General features: G+C 43.8%; 1 protein-coding gene across 3 annotated transcripts in view; it reads right to left on the minus strand.

Annotated features, from left to right (window-relative positions):
- Nucleotides 1-248: 248 nt before the first annotated feature.
- The window catches only part of ZCCHC8 (zinc finger CCHC-type containing 8), a 29766-nt gene continuing 14478 nt past the window's right edge, over nucleotides 249-15536 (minus strand). The window contains exons 6-14 of one of the 3 annotated variants that reach the window (XM_003280700.3): nucleotides 11357-11460; nucleotides 11176-11241; nucleotides 10532-10592; nucleotides 9929-10071; nucleotides 9507-9649; nucleotides 7867-7988; nucleotides 5566-5652; nucleotides 5204-5321; nucleotides 249-1631 (exon numbers count right to left, since the gene is read on the minus strand). In XM_003280700.3, the coding sequence (XP_003280748.1) occupies nucleotides 853-1631; nucleotides 5204-5321; nucleotides 5566-5652; nucleotides 7867-7988; nucleotides 9507-9649; nucleotides 9929-10071; nucleotides 10532-10592; nucleotides 11176-11241; nucleotides 11357-11460 (1623 nt within the window). In that variant the 3' untranslated portion in view covers nucleotides 249-852. The remainder of the gene's footprint in view (nucleotides 1632-5203; nucleotides 5322-5565; nucleotides 5653-7866; nucleotides 7989-9506; nucleotides 9650-9928; nucleotides 10072-10531; nucleotides 10593-11175; nucleotides 11242-11356; nucleotides 11461-15536) is intronic. The other 2 variants (XM_030821567.1, XM_030821566.1) reach the window with 2 other exon arrangements.

Below are 15536 nucleotides of genomic sequence, written 5' to 3' on the forward strand. Positions count from 1 at the left end.
AAAACCCCACCTCTACTAAAAATACCAAGTTAGCTGGGCGTGGTGGTGCATGCCTGTAATCCCAGCTACTCGGGAGGCTGCGGCAGGAGAATTGCTTAAACCCGGGAGGCGGAGGTTGCGGTGAGCCGAGATTATGCCATTACACTCCAGCCTGGGCAACAAGAGTGAAACTCTGTCTCAAAAAAAAAAAAAAGGTTATATACACTGATTTTACTTGTGAATCACTGTTTTGTATTCAAAGTCTTAGATTATGTATATGAAAACTAATTTATTAAACCTCTGTACACAAAGATGAACACACCTGTATAGCAAGCATATATGAAGAATGAAGTTATAAAAAAGTAAAAGTATTACTAAAATTGACTCATGTAAATCAGTTATAAAAATACCCCAAATGGGATAAAGCTGCTCATCCCTGATTTTTCTCATTTGGTTGTAGTAGTTGAAACATGAATTTAAAATGGTAGAATTTTTTCTTTTAAAAAGTGATATATTAAACTTATATACAGGATAATTAGCAAAATGTAGAAAGGGAAAACAATGTACAAAAGACAGATAAAAATCATCACTCTTGACGGACAGTCACAATCCAAAAATAGTATAAACCTTAACAAACCCTCTCTAAACCAGGTCATATTCACATCTCCCCCCAAGTTTTGTCAGTGAGAATAAAATATACTGAACTAGTGAGCTCAGTCTTTCTTTAAAATAGGCTTGACTTTGGAACATGAACCTTGGATAGATTTTTAAACATGGGAGGGACAAACAGGAAAACCATTCTATCTATCCACTTAATTAGTACTAATTAACGGAACAAAGTTATTAAATAGCTCTCAGTGCTAAGTCAAGCCATTATTCAGAGGCCTTTTTGTTTTTCTGCTGGTTTCGGGGTGAGTTCTTTAACAAGCTTCTTATTCTGAGGTACATTCCAGTAGATTCTGCCATATTCTCAAATTCGAATGGCGTGATTCCAGTTGCAAATTTGCTCATGTCAGGTATAGGGCTATGAATTTTAGTGGCCGTTGAAGGACTGGTGTCTGCAGGAAAGAGCTTCCGGCTGCCCCCATTGCTGATGTCACAGTTTGGTCCGACGCTGCCATTATCAAGAAGGGCACCTTCAGTGTTTACCGGAGCCAACTCTGCCTTTTCCTTCTGACAAAGTGATGTCACCTCAGAATCTGGACTGGGGGCGTGTCCAGCTTCTGATTTCTTTGTAAAAACCTCTGGTACCTCAGGCTCATCCAGCATCTGCTTTTCAGATGTTTTTCCCTCCGGGACAGGGAGGTCTAGCTCATTTGGACAAGGTGATGAGGCAACGGAATTGCCAGTTAAAGGTGTGTCCACAGGAACATCGGAGTCGCTGTTTACGCTCTCGGCCTGCTCAAGAGCTGCCCAGATCCGCCTCTGCTGTTCTTCAAGTTCTTCTAGAGTCAGTGCGTCCTCATCCACAGCTCCAGATGCTGTTCTGGTCTGGGGTGAGTCACTGGGAGTCAGCGGCGGTGTGCCCTTTGGGAGTGGAGGGGTGAAGACGGGTGGAGGAGTTCCCCGGGGGAGTGGAGGAGTATCAGGAGGTAACGGTGGTTGAAACTGAAAACTTTCGCTGCTCTGAGAACCATGTGGTACCTCCATATCTGATGTAAGAAAGTTAAGAGATACTTTAAAACTTATAATAGCATTTGGTTTTACTAAAATTTGTTATTTGAACTCAGGTGTATCCAGAAATTCAATGGCCAAAAATAACTGGCTTAACATGAGGGAAATTCTGGATTCTCAGGTGCCATGACCATCACCTGGTATCCTCAGTCCACCTGAAAAGATCTGCAGGGAGAGCTGTCAGGATCTTCTGGTGCTAGAGGCTATCCCTCGGGAGATCTGTTTCTGTGCTGTGTGCATCATTTTAGATTGAGGAAATGCGAGCAATTGCTTGGAGACTTCAGAATTTCAAGGTAGTACACTCTACCCAAAAATTCGTGGCAGAATGCAGAAGGAAATTTGACTGGAGGTGCAGGCTGGCTACTGAGTGAGTGGAAGGCTAATGGGGAGGAAGTGAGGGGCAAGGCAGGAGTACACCCTGGGTTATTTCGTAGCTTTTTTTTTTTTTTTTTTTTTTGAGACAGAGTCTTACTCTGTCGCACAGGCTGGAGTGCAGTGGCACAATCTCAGCTCACTGTATCCTCTGTCTCCCGGCTTCAAGCAATTCTCCTGCCTCAGCCTCCCAAGCAGCTGCAATTACAGTTGTGCGCCACCACGCCTGGCAAATTTTTGTATTTTTAGTAGAGACAGGGTTTCACCATGTTGGCCAGGTTGGTCTCAAACTCTGGACCTCAGGCGATCCACCTGCCTTGGCCTCCCAAAATGCTGGGATTATAGGCATGAGCCACTGCACCCAGCCTAATTGCCCAATTTCCCAATTTTTTTTTTTTTGAGACGGAGTCTTGCTCTGTTGCCCAGGCTGGAGTGCAGTGGCATGATTTCAGCTGGCTGCAACCTCTGCCTCCCGGGTTCAAGCAGTTCTCCTGCCTCAGCCTCCCTAGTAGCTGGGATTACAGCGCATGCCAACATGCCCGGCTGTTTTGTATTTTTAGTAGAGACGGGGTTTCTCCATGTTGGCCAGGCTGGTTTCGAACTCCTGATCTCAAGTGATCTGCCCACCTCGGCCTCCCAAAGTGCTGAGATTACAGGCATGAGCCACTGTGCCTGGCCCCCAATTGTTATCTCTAATCTAGACTGCTCGCCTGAACTGCTGGTTCACATATGTAACTGCCCACTGACCATCCACCTATATGTTCCACAGACACAACCTGTCTAAAACAAATGATCTCTTCCTAAAATGAGGACTGTTCTCCCATCTGCTATTCTCACTAACGGCACCACCAGTGGATCTGCTTGTCATCTGAGAGTACTCTCTTTCCTTCCATCCATCCCCAGGTCTTTGGCTCTCTGGGGTGCATGCTCTCCTGCTGTCTGCCACAGCCGCTACCTTGCTTCAGGCCCATTACATTTGCCAGGAACATCAGAATCACCCTGACCTCTAGATTCATCTTCCTTGTGTCTGTCCTCCAAACCACTGCCAGATTCATCACAAGTCTGGCCCTATGACCTTTCCCATCTCCATTGGAAACCCTTCAGTGCCTGCCCAGACCCCACAGGATGAAGTCCAATCTTCCTCCATGGCCCTCTAGGATACAGTTTCCCTACTTCCATCATGTCATCGCCTACTGCCTGGCTCAAACTCCAGCTGTCACCCTGCTGCTGGCCTGATGTGCTGTGAAGTTTCACTATCCTGCATCTGCACTTCCCTCTGTCTCAAACGCCCTCCTCCTCATTTCCTTGGTAAATCCCTGCATTCATCCTTCAAGATGCAGTTCAAAGTTGCCCTATGACTTCATTCAGCACAGATGCTGTTTTTCCTCTGTGCCACCATTACAGTCTGGAACCTGCTCTGTGGCAGCAATATGTAATACTATCATTCTGTATGTATCACTGTGGGCCACCACATTTATATGAAAATGTTTACACATCTGCAATCCCGAGGTGACAGAGAGTGGTAACTAGGGCAGCAATACTGTCTTATTAAGCTTTCTGTCCTCAAGGTCTAGTAGGGGGTCTGAACTTTATTCTATAGACAATAAGATTGTGAGGAGAATAACACACTCTCACTTAGAAGTCAACTCACGGCCCAGCACGGTGGATCATGACAGTAACATTGGGAGGCTGAGGCAGGCAGATCGCTTAAACTCAAGAGTTCAAGACCAGCCTGGGCAACAAAGTAAGACCTCGGTCTCTACAAAATATACAAAAATTAGCTGGATTTGGTGACACATGCCTATAGTCCCAGCTACACGGGAGGCTGAGGTGGCAGGACTGCTTGATCCCAGGAGTCTAAGGTTGCACTGAGCCATGATCGCACCACTGCACTCCAGCCTGGGCAACTGAGGCAGACCCTGTCTCAAAAAAAAAAAAAAAAAAAAAGGAAAAAAAAAAGAAAAAAAGAATACAGAAATAGAGGAAAGTGCCCCTAGTTCAAAACTGAAAATGCCTACACAGAAGTGTGTGACCCTGGTGACAGGGGTGCCACCACCACAAATCCCCAAACTTCAAAAAATGACAACCACGGGCCAGGCACGGTGGCTTACACGTATAATCCCAGCACTTTGGGAGGCGGAGGCGGGCGGATCACCTGAGGTCAGGAGTTTGAGACCAGCCTGGCTAACATGGAGAAACTCCATCTCTACAAAAAATACAAAATTAGCCAGGCGTGGTGGTGGGCACCTGTAATCCCAGCTACTTGGGAGGCTGAGGCAGGAGAATCACTTGAACCCAAGAGGCGGAGGTTGCAGTGAGCCAAGATTGCGCCACTGCACTCCAGCCTGGGCGACAGTGAAACTCTGTCTTGAAAAAACAAAGAAAAACTTAGGGGAAATAATTTGAGGGCTTTGATTCTGAACTTTGAAGTCACTTGTGCAAAATAATTTCATGTGGGGCTTTAATCCCTTTGAACTTTAAGGGAATTTAATTCATGATCTTTTTTTTTTTTTTTGAGATGGAGACTCGCACTTTCGCCCAGGCTGGAGTGCAGTGGCTGATCTCGGCTCACTGCAACCTCCACCTCCCGGGTTCATGCCATTCTCCTACCTCACCCTCCCAAGTAGCTGGGACTACAGGTGCCTGCCACCACGCCGGGCTAATTTTTTGTATTTTTAGTAGAGACAGGGTTTCACCGTGTTTGCCAGGATTGTCTCGATCTCCTTACCTTGTGACCCGCCTGCCTCAGCCTCCCAAAGTGCTGGGATCACAGGCGTGAGCCACCACGCCCAGCTTAATTCATGGTCTTTAAATGCGCTCTGTGAATTTGAAAATGAAGACAGGGGCTGGGCGCGGTGGCTCATGCCTGTAATCCCAGCACTTTGGGAGGCTGAGGTGGGTGGATCACAAGGTCAGGAGTTCGAGACCAGCCTGGTCAAGATAGTGAAACCCTGTATCTACTAAAAAAAAAAAAAAAGTACAAAAATTAGCTGGGCGTGGTGGTGCATGCCTGTAATCCCAACTACTCAGGAGGCTGAGGCAGGAGAATGCTTGAACCCGGGAGGCGGAGGTTGTGGTGAGCCGAGATCATGCCATTGCACTCCAGCCTGGGCGACAAGAGTGAGACTTCATCTCAAAAAAAAAAACAGAGAAATCAGAGCCATAGGATGAAACCTACCCGAATCGAGCTCCATGTCGGCGGGGGATCCCGCTGAGTTGCTTTCCTTCTTCTGCTTCTTTGGACTACCTGGGCTAGAGTGAGATGAAGACCTCTTGTTGCCAGACTTCACACCCGGCTAAAAGAGCAACCAAACCAAACGCAAGTTAGGTGGGGTAGACAACGAATTAAACTCCATCCCTTCACTTAAAATGATGTAGAAAAACAATCTGGAGCTAAGTCTAGGTAACTGGTGAATTTTGCCACTGTTTTCCTTTTGGTCTGTCAAGATAACAAAGCAAGAAAAGGCTGTAAGATGCTAATAAATTAAAAAATCTCGCAGACATAACATTTTATAGAGCACACCCTTAAAATCTATTTACCGCTTGGAAGTTAGAAGTAAGGTAATTGGCAAACACATCCTTCTGCTGACATGCCTGCATTGGTATGGAACCAAAGATCCTCCATTCCTAATGATGAAAAGAGAAGGAAAAAAAAAAACACATGTATTTGGAAAATGTCATGTTTTGAGATTTTGCTCAAAGGAGGTATAGTGGAGATCTCAAATTACATTTTTCCTTCTTATGTTACTTTTCCTTTATTGGAAATTAAGGAAAATAATGATGTGTTGAAGGAAAACTAATAAACCTGCCTGCAAAATAATTAAGACTGAATACTAAAAGACTACCTGACACAATCACTTGGCCAAAAAAGGTTCTATATACTGCAAGCAAAAGATGTAGGCAGGAGTGACTGCTATGGGGCCTCCCAGGCTCCAGTCTCTCTCCCATCAAGCACTGGCACTGCTAACAGGGCCGTTCATCGCCCACTTCTCCTAACACACTTACTCATGAGTTTTCTATCTTCTGCTCTTTCTCTTTCCAAATACAGCATCATCTTTAAAGATTCCATACAGCTCGTTTCTCTCTCATCTCTAATCGCACATTCAACAGTGGTTCTCGGTAAGAATCCCATGGAACTCTTGTGAAACATACAGGTTCCAGGGTTTGAATCAGTTAAGTCTAAGGGTGGGACTCAAGAATGTACATTTCTAACGAGTATTCCCAGGGAACTCTGAAGTAGACTGGAAGCTGGACTGGCTTCCAGAAGCACTGATGGCTTGTATCATGCACTTCCGCCCGTAATTAATTACACAGTCTTGTGTGATTGAGAACTTTCTATCTGCTCACTATACTCTAACTTCAAGTCTTTGGCTGTTTCCCTACTGTCCAGTTCCTAAGAACACCAAGAATACACTTTATATATATATATATATATATATATATATTTTTTTTTTTTTTTTTGAGACGGAGTCTCGCTCTGTCGCCCAGGCTGGAATGCAGTGGCGCAATCTCGGCTCACTGCAAGCTCCGCCTCCCAGGTTCACGCCATTCTCCTGCCTCAGCCTCTCCGAGTAGCTGGGACTACAGGCGCCCGCCACCACGCCCGGCTAATTTTTTGTATTTTTAGTAGAGACGGGGTTTCACCATGGTCTCGATCTCCTGACCTCGTGATCCGCCCGCCTCGGCCTCCCAAAGTGCTGGGATTACAAGCGTGAGCCACCGCGCCCGGCCGCCTATTTTTATATTTTTTTGAGATGGAGTTTCGCTTTCATCACCCAGGCTAAAGTGCAATGGCGCGATCTCGGCTCACTGCAACCTCCACCTCCTGGGTTCAAGCGATTCTTCTGCTTCAGCCTCCTGAGTAGCTGGGATTACAGGCGCCTGCCACCACGCTCAGCTAATTTTTATATTTTTAGTAGAGATAGGATTTTGCCATGTTGGCCAGGCTAGTCTCAAACTCCTGAGCTCAGGTGATCCACCCGCCTTGGCTTCCCAAAGTGCTGGGATTACACAGGCCCGGGCCACTGCGCCCGGCCAAGAATATGCTTTTTAAATAAAACAGTACAATAGTTCATTGTTGAATCTTGAGACCTAAGATGGAAGCTGGAAAAGAGTTAAGTGTGGAAAAACCATTCATATACAAAATGAGAAATTTTACTTTGAGGGGAAAAAAGGCAAGAATAATCAGGAAAAAGAGTTATAGTATATTTAGATTTATTATAGATAGAAACTTATTTCCCAATTCTGTAAAATTAATAATACTGTCTCAGAAAAATCCATATTGTTAAAGACTTTTAAAATTTTATAGTAGTTTTAGATTTAGATACTCTAACCAATCTATTTTGCCTCCCTTTCTGAGGGCACAAAATCAGAAAAAACTGCTATTGATGAATATAAGACTTCAGTTAAGATTCTAGAAAGATTCTACAGAAGAAATTAAAAATGTAAACAAGTAACAAATTTATTCCTTTAAATAGTAACTGCTATATAAGTTTGTATGTGTATATGAATTAACTATTTTTTGAGACAGGGTCTAGTATGATCTCACCTCACTGTAACCTCTGCAATCCTCCCACCCCAGCCTCCCTAGTAGCCAAGACTACAGGCATGTGCCACCACCCTTGGCTAGTTTTTAAATTTTTTTATAGAGACAAGGTCTTGCTATGTTGCCCAGGCTGGTCTCGAACTCTGGGGCTCAAGTGATCATCTTGCCTCGGACTCCCAAAGTGTTGGGATTACAGGTGTGAGCCACCATGCGTAGCCAACAAGTTAATATTTTGACCAATCTTTAACATAATAATATCACATCACACGATAATTTAAAAAAATCAATATACTTACGTCTGGAATTCCTCTGGGAGTAGATATATTAAAACCAGGATAGTTGACCAATTTTGAGAGATCGTAAGTGACACTTTTATTCTGTTGTATTTCTCCAACTTCTGTTTCCCCATCAGTGCCATCTATTATAGACCATAAAAAGTGTTAATATTGCTAAATGTCAATATATATCCCTCCCCAGACCAAAAGTCCACCTAGAAAGTGCTTATAATCATGGCAACAGAAATGGCTTTCAATTTTCATTATAATTTTTCTAAATCATTAGGACAGAACTTTTTTTTTTTTTTTTTGAGACAGAGTCTCGCTCTGTCACCCAGGCTAGAGTACAGCGGCATGATCTCAGCTCACTGCAAGCTTTGCCTCCTGGGTTCATGCCATTCTCCTGCCTCAGCCTCCTGAGTAGCTGGGACTACAGGCACCCGCCACCACGCCTGGCTAATTTTTTGTATTTTTTAGTAGAGATGGGGTTTCACCGTGTTAGCCAGGATGGTCTCGATCTCCCGACCTCGTGATCCACCCGCCTTAGCCTCCCAAAGTGCTGGGATTACAGGCGTGAGCCACCGCGCCCGGCCTTTTTTTTTTTTTTTTTTTTGAGAAAGGGTCTTGCTTTGTCACCCAGGCTGGAGTGCAGTGGCACCATCTTGGCTCACTACAGCTTCTGCCTCTCAGGCTCAAGTGATCCTCCCACCTCAGCCTCCTAAACAGCTGGTACTGCATGCACGCACAACCACACCAGGGTAGGCTGTGTATTTTTAGTAGAGACGGGGTTTCACGATGGTGCCCAGGCTGGTCTCAAACTCCTGAGCTCAAGAGATCCACCCACTGCCTCAGCCTCCCGAGTAGCTGGGATTACAGGCACCTGCCACCATGCTTGGCTAATTTTTATATTTTTAGTAGAGGCCAGGTTCCACCATCTTGGCCAGGCTGGTCTTGAACTCCTGACCGCAACTGATCCACCCATCTCAGCCTCCAAAAATCCTGGGATTACGGCCATGAGCCACTGTGCCCGGCTGAAACCTGCTTTTTAAAAACTCAATACTGCACAAAGATTTTGCCATGTCAGCTCATACAGATTTATTCCACTCTTCATATATGTTGCAGGGAGCCCATAGCTCAGAACTACCAATTTATTTAACCATTCTTCTTTAGGGCCTTAATGTTGTCTCAGATTTTTCACTGTCATATTCAATGATACAAAAAGATTCTTGTATACATACAATTTCTTTTGCATATGTGTGAATATCTTTCTAGGGTAGGTATCTAGGAGAGAAGTTCTAGACTATTAGAGGTTTTCTGTATTTTACATTTTACAGGTCTCCTGGCATTGAGGGTCTATGTCTGTTATTATTACTGACAAAGATAAGAGCTTATGAGGACTGGCTGGAGAGGTGATACTCTAGCCTAGACAGTACTTGAGCAAGCCCAGAAAACCATCAGATAATCTACGAACTCACTGAAATTTTAGTTCCTTCCTTGTAAAATTTACCAAGGAAACATCATCATGATATTTTTTAGTTAGCACACATTAAAGAAGCCAGCCATTCCTATCACATTTTGTTGTGATTCTTTAAAAAAAAAAAAAAAAAAAAAAAAAAAAAAGGAAACACTTAAGGTGACTTCTCTAACTTAAGATACTATACCTTTTCCATCATAGAGTGCAAGCCCCGAATTCTCCAATTCAGCCTCTTTGAGCCACCCTGGTGGGTACCCTAGCTGGCGCATCCGATAGATAAAAGGTGGAAGACTCTTGTCTGTCACACCTAGCGCATCTTGAAGTTCCTCACTAAGTAAAGACAAAGGAGGAAGAAAAATACTGAATTCTTGTTTGCATGAAAACACATACTATTCTGGTATTTTAAAACATTTCTTGCCTATATTACATGCCATGATATCTAACAAATATAATTAAAATTTCAAGAAGTGTTTCTAAATGAATTAATGTATATTACCTAGGGCTTTGCCAGAGTACACTCATATCCTGATAATTAGCCCAAAGAGACACAGAACATTCCAAATGCTAGGGAAATAAAAATGACTTTCTATGGTAAAATGCCATTAGTACCTAATAACTCCTGGCTTGAATCTTCCAAATCTTTCTTCTACTTCTTCTGCATGGTATCGCTGCTGGAAATTCTGATTGTTTGCTTCCCCACAGGCATCCATATACTCTTTTCTCTTTTCACTTATTCGAGCAGCATTCCGAGGCTACATCATGACACATTTGAAAAGAATGGTTTCATGCAACTCGGAAATATTTCAGAAATTAAATAAAAATACTTTTTTTTAGATCAAGTAAACAGATTATTTTAGTTTTAATGTATGACGAACAAGTGTAAAAGAGGGTGAATATTTTAGAAAAATACGTAAGCAAAGGAGCAGTCTATTTATTACCTCAGTATTACATAAATTAAATCAAGTTTTTAGGATAAACTCTAAAATTCAACTCTCATGTTTATTCATCTCAAATACAAAGAGTACTGTTTTACATTATTTACTAAAAAAATTTAATGTCTTAAAATATGAACACAAATTTGAAAAGATTTCAAATTAAAAGACACAGGAAAGTAACAAAGAAAGTTCCTTCATGTCACAAAATACCATAAATATGTTGAAAACATTAGAAAGCTCTTGTTCAAAGACTTTTCTTAACATGAGAAAAATTTACCATTGGGCAATCTTTCATTTGGTGTTCTTCAGAACCACAATTGAAACAGTGAGGCTTTGGCCTATTTGGTCAAAAGACAAAGATTTTTATAATGTCAATAAAAATAGAAAAGCAAATCAATAAAATTCTATATGACAGCAAAGTGTATCAGAGAGACAAGAAAGCAAGTTGATCACAGATCGCTAATATCTGCAACAAGAAGTACACTTTAATCGCCTGTATTTAGTGATTTAAATAGTACTATGCAGAGTCTTTTAACCAAGAACCCTTCTGTTCCTGACTGATCTGTTACCTCTTTTGAGTTTTTTAAGTGGTTAACAACAGAAGAATCAAGGTGAACAATTGATCATATTTCTGTTAGGTAACATGGAAAGAAGGCAGATGGTTATAAGACTGCAATCAAATTGACAGCAACAATTATACCTTTCCACCCGCCCAGGCACATTAGGTGAGAACCAATGAATTCCAAGAAGCAGATGATCCATTTAAACATTTAACATATATGTATGGATTAAAATTCTAGCTCAATCTGTAATTAACCTTAGAGTAAACCAGCAGTAAAGAACATGAACTTTTCAAGCCAAAAGTTTATGATTTCGGTTAAAAAAGTAAGTAAGTAAAACAAAACAACTCCCCACACAAACCTTTTTGCCTTTACTTGTATTTCTTGCCCTTCTAGAGAAACAATGTGGCTGAAGACTTGATGGTACCTTTAGTGAATTTTATTAAGGAATAGTTATCATGGTCTGCAAAATTTGGAAATTGTTTTAAAGGTGAACTTAGTGGCAAGATGCATAAAAGATCTTCATTCACTATGTAGGATACTTGGGTATTTCCCATCCTTCGGAAAGCTGAGGGTTTTCATTTAGAAGCGGTTGCCCCAATTTATCAAGGCAAAAATTAGTAAAATACAGGACACTTCCTACAACCTGCAGAAAACAAGTCAAAAAATATTGCTATTTAAGAAGAAAAAAAAGACATTAAATAATGTAAGACTATGATTAACTGTTTTAACAATTTATTTTTGGATGGAATTATTAGAAATAATAACTTCCTTGTTATTAAGGAGCCAGACTTTGATGTGTAAGTAGAAACTACATCGTCAGTTCCCTCTCTCTGCTAGATCACTGCTTTTCCTCTGTATTGGATCATGACTATCAGCTGCATTCTCTCCAGAATTCAAACAAAAAATGAAAACCTTGACTCTCATATTTCCCTCCAATGCCCCATTTCATTGCTTCTCTTTGCGAGACATGCAGGACCTTTAGTTATGGTTTCCATTTCTTTTCTTCCCATTTACTCTTTTCTTGTCCCTCCAGTTCTTTTTGAAAAAATTCCATACAGACAAGTTGGAGAAGTGGTACAATGAATACCCAATGTATCCTTCACCTAAACAACTGTTAATAGTTTAACATTTTTGTCTGCCTCTCTCTCTCTTTATACATACACTGAACACACACACATACACTTTTTTGTTTGTTTTGAGATAGGGTCTCTGTTGCCCAGGCTGGAGTACAGTGGTGCAATCTTGGCTTACTGCAACTTCCGCCTGCCAGGCTCAAACGATCCTCCCATCTCAGCCTCCTGAGAAGCTGGGACCACAAGGATGGTCAGCTATTTTTTGCCCAGCTATTTTTTGTATTTTTAGTAGAGGCAGAGTCTTGCCATGTTGCCCAGGCTGGTCTTGAACTCCTGAGCTTAAGCGATTCACCTGACTCAGCCTCCCAAAGTGTTAGGATTACAGCCATGAGCCACTGCACTTGGCCTCACATATACTTTTTAATTTTTTTTTTTTTTGAGGCAGGGTCTTGCTCTGTTGTCTAGGCTGGAATGCAGTGGCATGATCTTGGCTTACTGTAACCTCAAAGTCCTGGGCTAAAATGATCCTCCTGCCTCAGTCTCCCGAGTAGTTGTGTCACTACACACAGCTAATTTTTTTTTTTGAGATGGGGTCTTGCTATGTTGCCCAGGCTGGTCTTAAACTCCTGGCCTCAAGCAATCCTCCCGCCTCAGCCTCCCAAAGTGCTGGGATTACAGGTGTTGAGCCACTGTGCCTGGCCTCCATTTTTTTAATGACATTGCCCTCTCTCTTGAACATTTCCAGTAATGCTTCTATACCTATCACTGGGCTGAGCTCCTAACAATGGAGCTTCCCGATGACCTCCACGCAGCCAAATTCAATGGATAGTTCTCACTCTTCATCTTTCTTAAACTATCTGCGACAATTGACACAATTCTTCCTTCCTCCTAAAAACATCTTCCTCCCTTGTCTTCTAGGATATGCTTCTCCATTCTCTTCTTTCCTTGCTGACTGAGCCTTGCTCTTCTGTACTAGACTCTTCTCATCCCTCTATCTTCCATGTATTAGAGTGCCCTAGGTCTCAGTCCTCCTCTCCACTTTCACTACCCAGGTGGTTCATCCTGACCCATGGTATGAAGTATAATATATATGCTTACTACTACTAAAGGTCAAGTTATTATTATTATTATTATTTTTTTTGAGACGGAGTCTCGCTCTGTCGCCCAGGCTGGAGTGCAGTGGCGCAATCTCGGCTCATTGCAAGCTCTGCCTCCCGGGTTCACGCCATTCTCCTGCCTCAGCCTCTCCGAGTAGCTGGGACTACAGGCGCCCGCCACCAGGCCCGGCTAATTTTTTTGTACTTTTAGTAGAGACGGGGTTTCACCGTGGTCTCGATCTCCTGACCTCGTGATCCGCCCGCCTCGGCCTCCCAAAGTGCTGGGATTACAAGCATGAGCCACCGCGCCCGGCCTGTATTTTTAGTAGAGACGGGGTTTCACCGTGGTCTCGATCTCCTGACCTTGTGATCCGCCCACCTCGGCCTCCCAAAGTGCTGGGATTACAAGCGTGAGCCACCGCGCCCGGCCAGGTCAAGTTATTATTATTATTTTTTGAGACGGAGTTTCGCTCTTGTTGCCCAGGCTGGAGTGCCATGGCGCAATCTCAGCTCACTGCAACCTCCGGTTGAACCTCCTGGGTTCAAGGGATTCTCCTGCCTCAGCCTCCCAAGTAGCTGGGATTACAGGCATGCACCACTACACCCGGCTAATTTTGTATTTTTAGTAAAGGCAGGGTTTCTTCATGTTGGTCAGGCTGGTCTCAAACTCTCGACCTCAGGTGATCTGCCCGCCCTGGCCTCCCAAAGTGCTGGGATTACTGGCATGAGCCACTGCACCTGGCCTAAGTTACTACTTTTTAATTATTATTTTTTCACTGGGAGCATAGATTGATGTTGCCCTGAATATATGTTCTCCTTTACAGTCAAGTTCTCGTCAGTCCTAACCTCCAATTTTATATATGAAAGTGTCAACTTGGGCTGGGCGCGGTGACTCACGCTTGTAATCCCAGCACTTTGGGAGGCCGAGGTGGGCGGATCACGAGGTCAGGAGATCGAGACCACGGTGAAACACCGTCTCTGCTAAAAATACAAAAAATAAGCCGTGCGTGGTGGCGGGCGCCTGTAGTCCCAGCTACTCGGAGAGGCTGAGGCAGGAGAATGGGGTGAACCCGGGAGGCGGAGCTTGCAGTGAGCCGAGACTGCGCCACTGCACTCCAGCCTGGGTGACAGAGCAAGACTCTGTCTCAAAAAAAAAAAAAAAAAAAGAAAGCGTCAACTTGACAGCTCTCAAGGGGCGTGTAAGTGGCATCTCAAACTCACCTGCTTAAAACTGCACTGGATTCCTAGCCACCCCCGAAACCTGCTCCTCCCCTAGTCTTCCCCATCAGAGAAAATATGACGACATCCTTTTTTTTTTTTTTTTTTTTTTTCCTGAGATGGAGTCTCACTCTGTCGCCCAGGCTGGAGTACAGTGGTGCTATCTCGGCTCACTGCAAGCTCTGCCTTCCAGGTTCATGCCATTTTCCTGCCTCAGCCCCCCAAGTAGCTGGGACTACAGGCGCCTGCCACCACACCCGGCTAAGTTTTTACGACGACATTCTTACTGGCACTCAGGTCAAAAATTGAGTCACTCTGATGACTCTCTTGCTCTCATATTCTGCATCCAATTCATCAACACATTTGATCAGCTCTACTTCCCGAGTACATCCACGTTCTAAGCACTTCTCAGCAGCACCACCCTCACTCCAGTCTCAGTACCATTTTCTCTCACCTGAGTTGAACACAATAACTTCCTAACTGGTTTTCAGCTTCCACAGGTAACCAGCTACAGACTATTTTCCACACAGAACCCAGCTCTTTTAAAAAGTCAATTCATGGCCAGGCATGGTGGCTCATGCCTGTAATCCTAGCACTTTGGGAGGCCGCGGTGGGTGGATCACAAAGTCAGGAGTTTGAGACCAGCCTGACCAACATGGTGAAACCCCATCTCTGCTAAAAATACAAAAATTAGCCAGGTGTGATGGCACGCGCCTGTGATCCCAACTACTCAGGAGGCTGAGGCAGGATAATTGCTTGAATCTGGGAGGCGGAGGTTGCAGTAAGCCGAGATTGTGCCACGGCACTCTAGCCTGGGCGACAGAGCGAGAGTCTGTCTCAAAAAAAAAAAAAAAGAAAAAAAGTCAATTCATATCATGTTACATTTCTACTTAAAACCCTCTATCGCTTCTCATCTTACAGTAAAATCTAAAGTCCTCATTACAGTCTATTGCACAACCTACAGATTCAGACCATGTGCTCCAGACTCCAAGGGCCTGGCTTTTTTTTTTTTTTTTTTGAGGGAGAGTCTCGCTCTGTTGCCCAGGCTGGAGTGCACTGGCATGATCTCGGCTCACTGCAACCTCTGTCTCCCAGGTTTTGGCGATTCTCCTGCCTCAGCCCCCCTGAGTAGCTGGGATTATGGGCTTCAGTCACCATACCCAGCTAATTTTTGTATTTTTAGTAGAGATGGGGTTTTGCCATGTTGGCCAGGCTGGTCTCCAACTCCTGACCTCAGGTGATCAGCCTGCCTTGGCCTCCCAAAGTGCTGGGATTACAGATGTGGGCCACTGTGCCAGGCCACGGGCCTGGTTTTAAGCCCTGCCCTGGCT

The sequence above is a fragment of the Nomascus leucogenys genome, chromosome 10, assembly GCF_006542625.1.
Source record: "Nomascus leucogenys isolate Asia chromosome 10, Asia_NLE_v1, whole genome shotgun sequence".
In the NCBI taxonomy this organism is placed as follows: domain Eukaryota; kingdom Metazoa; phylum Chordata; class Mammalia; order Primates; family Hylobatidae; genus Nomascus; species Nomascus leucogenys.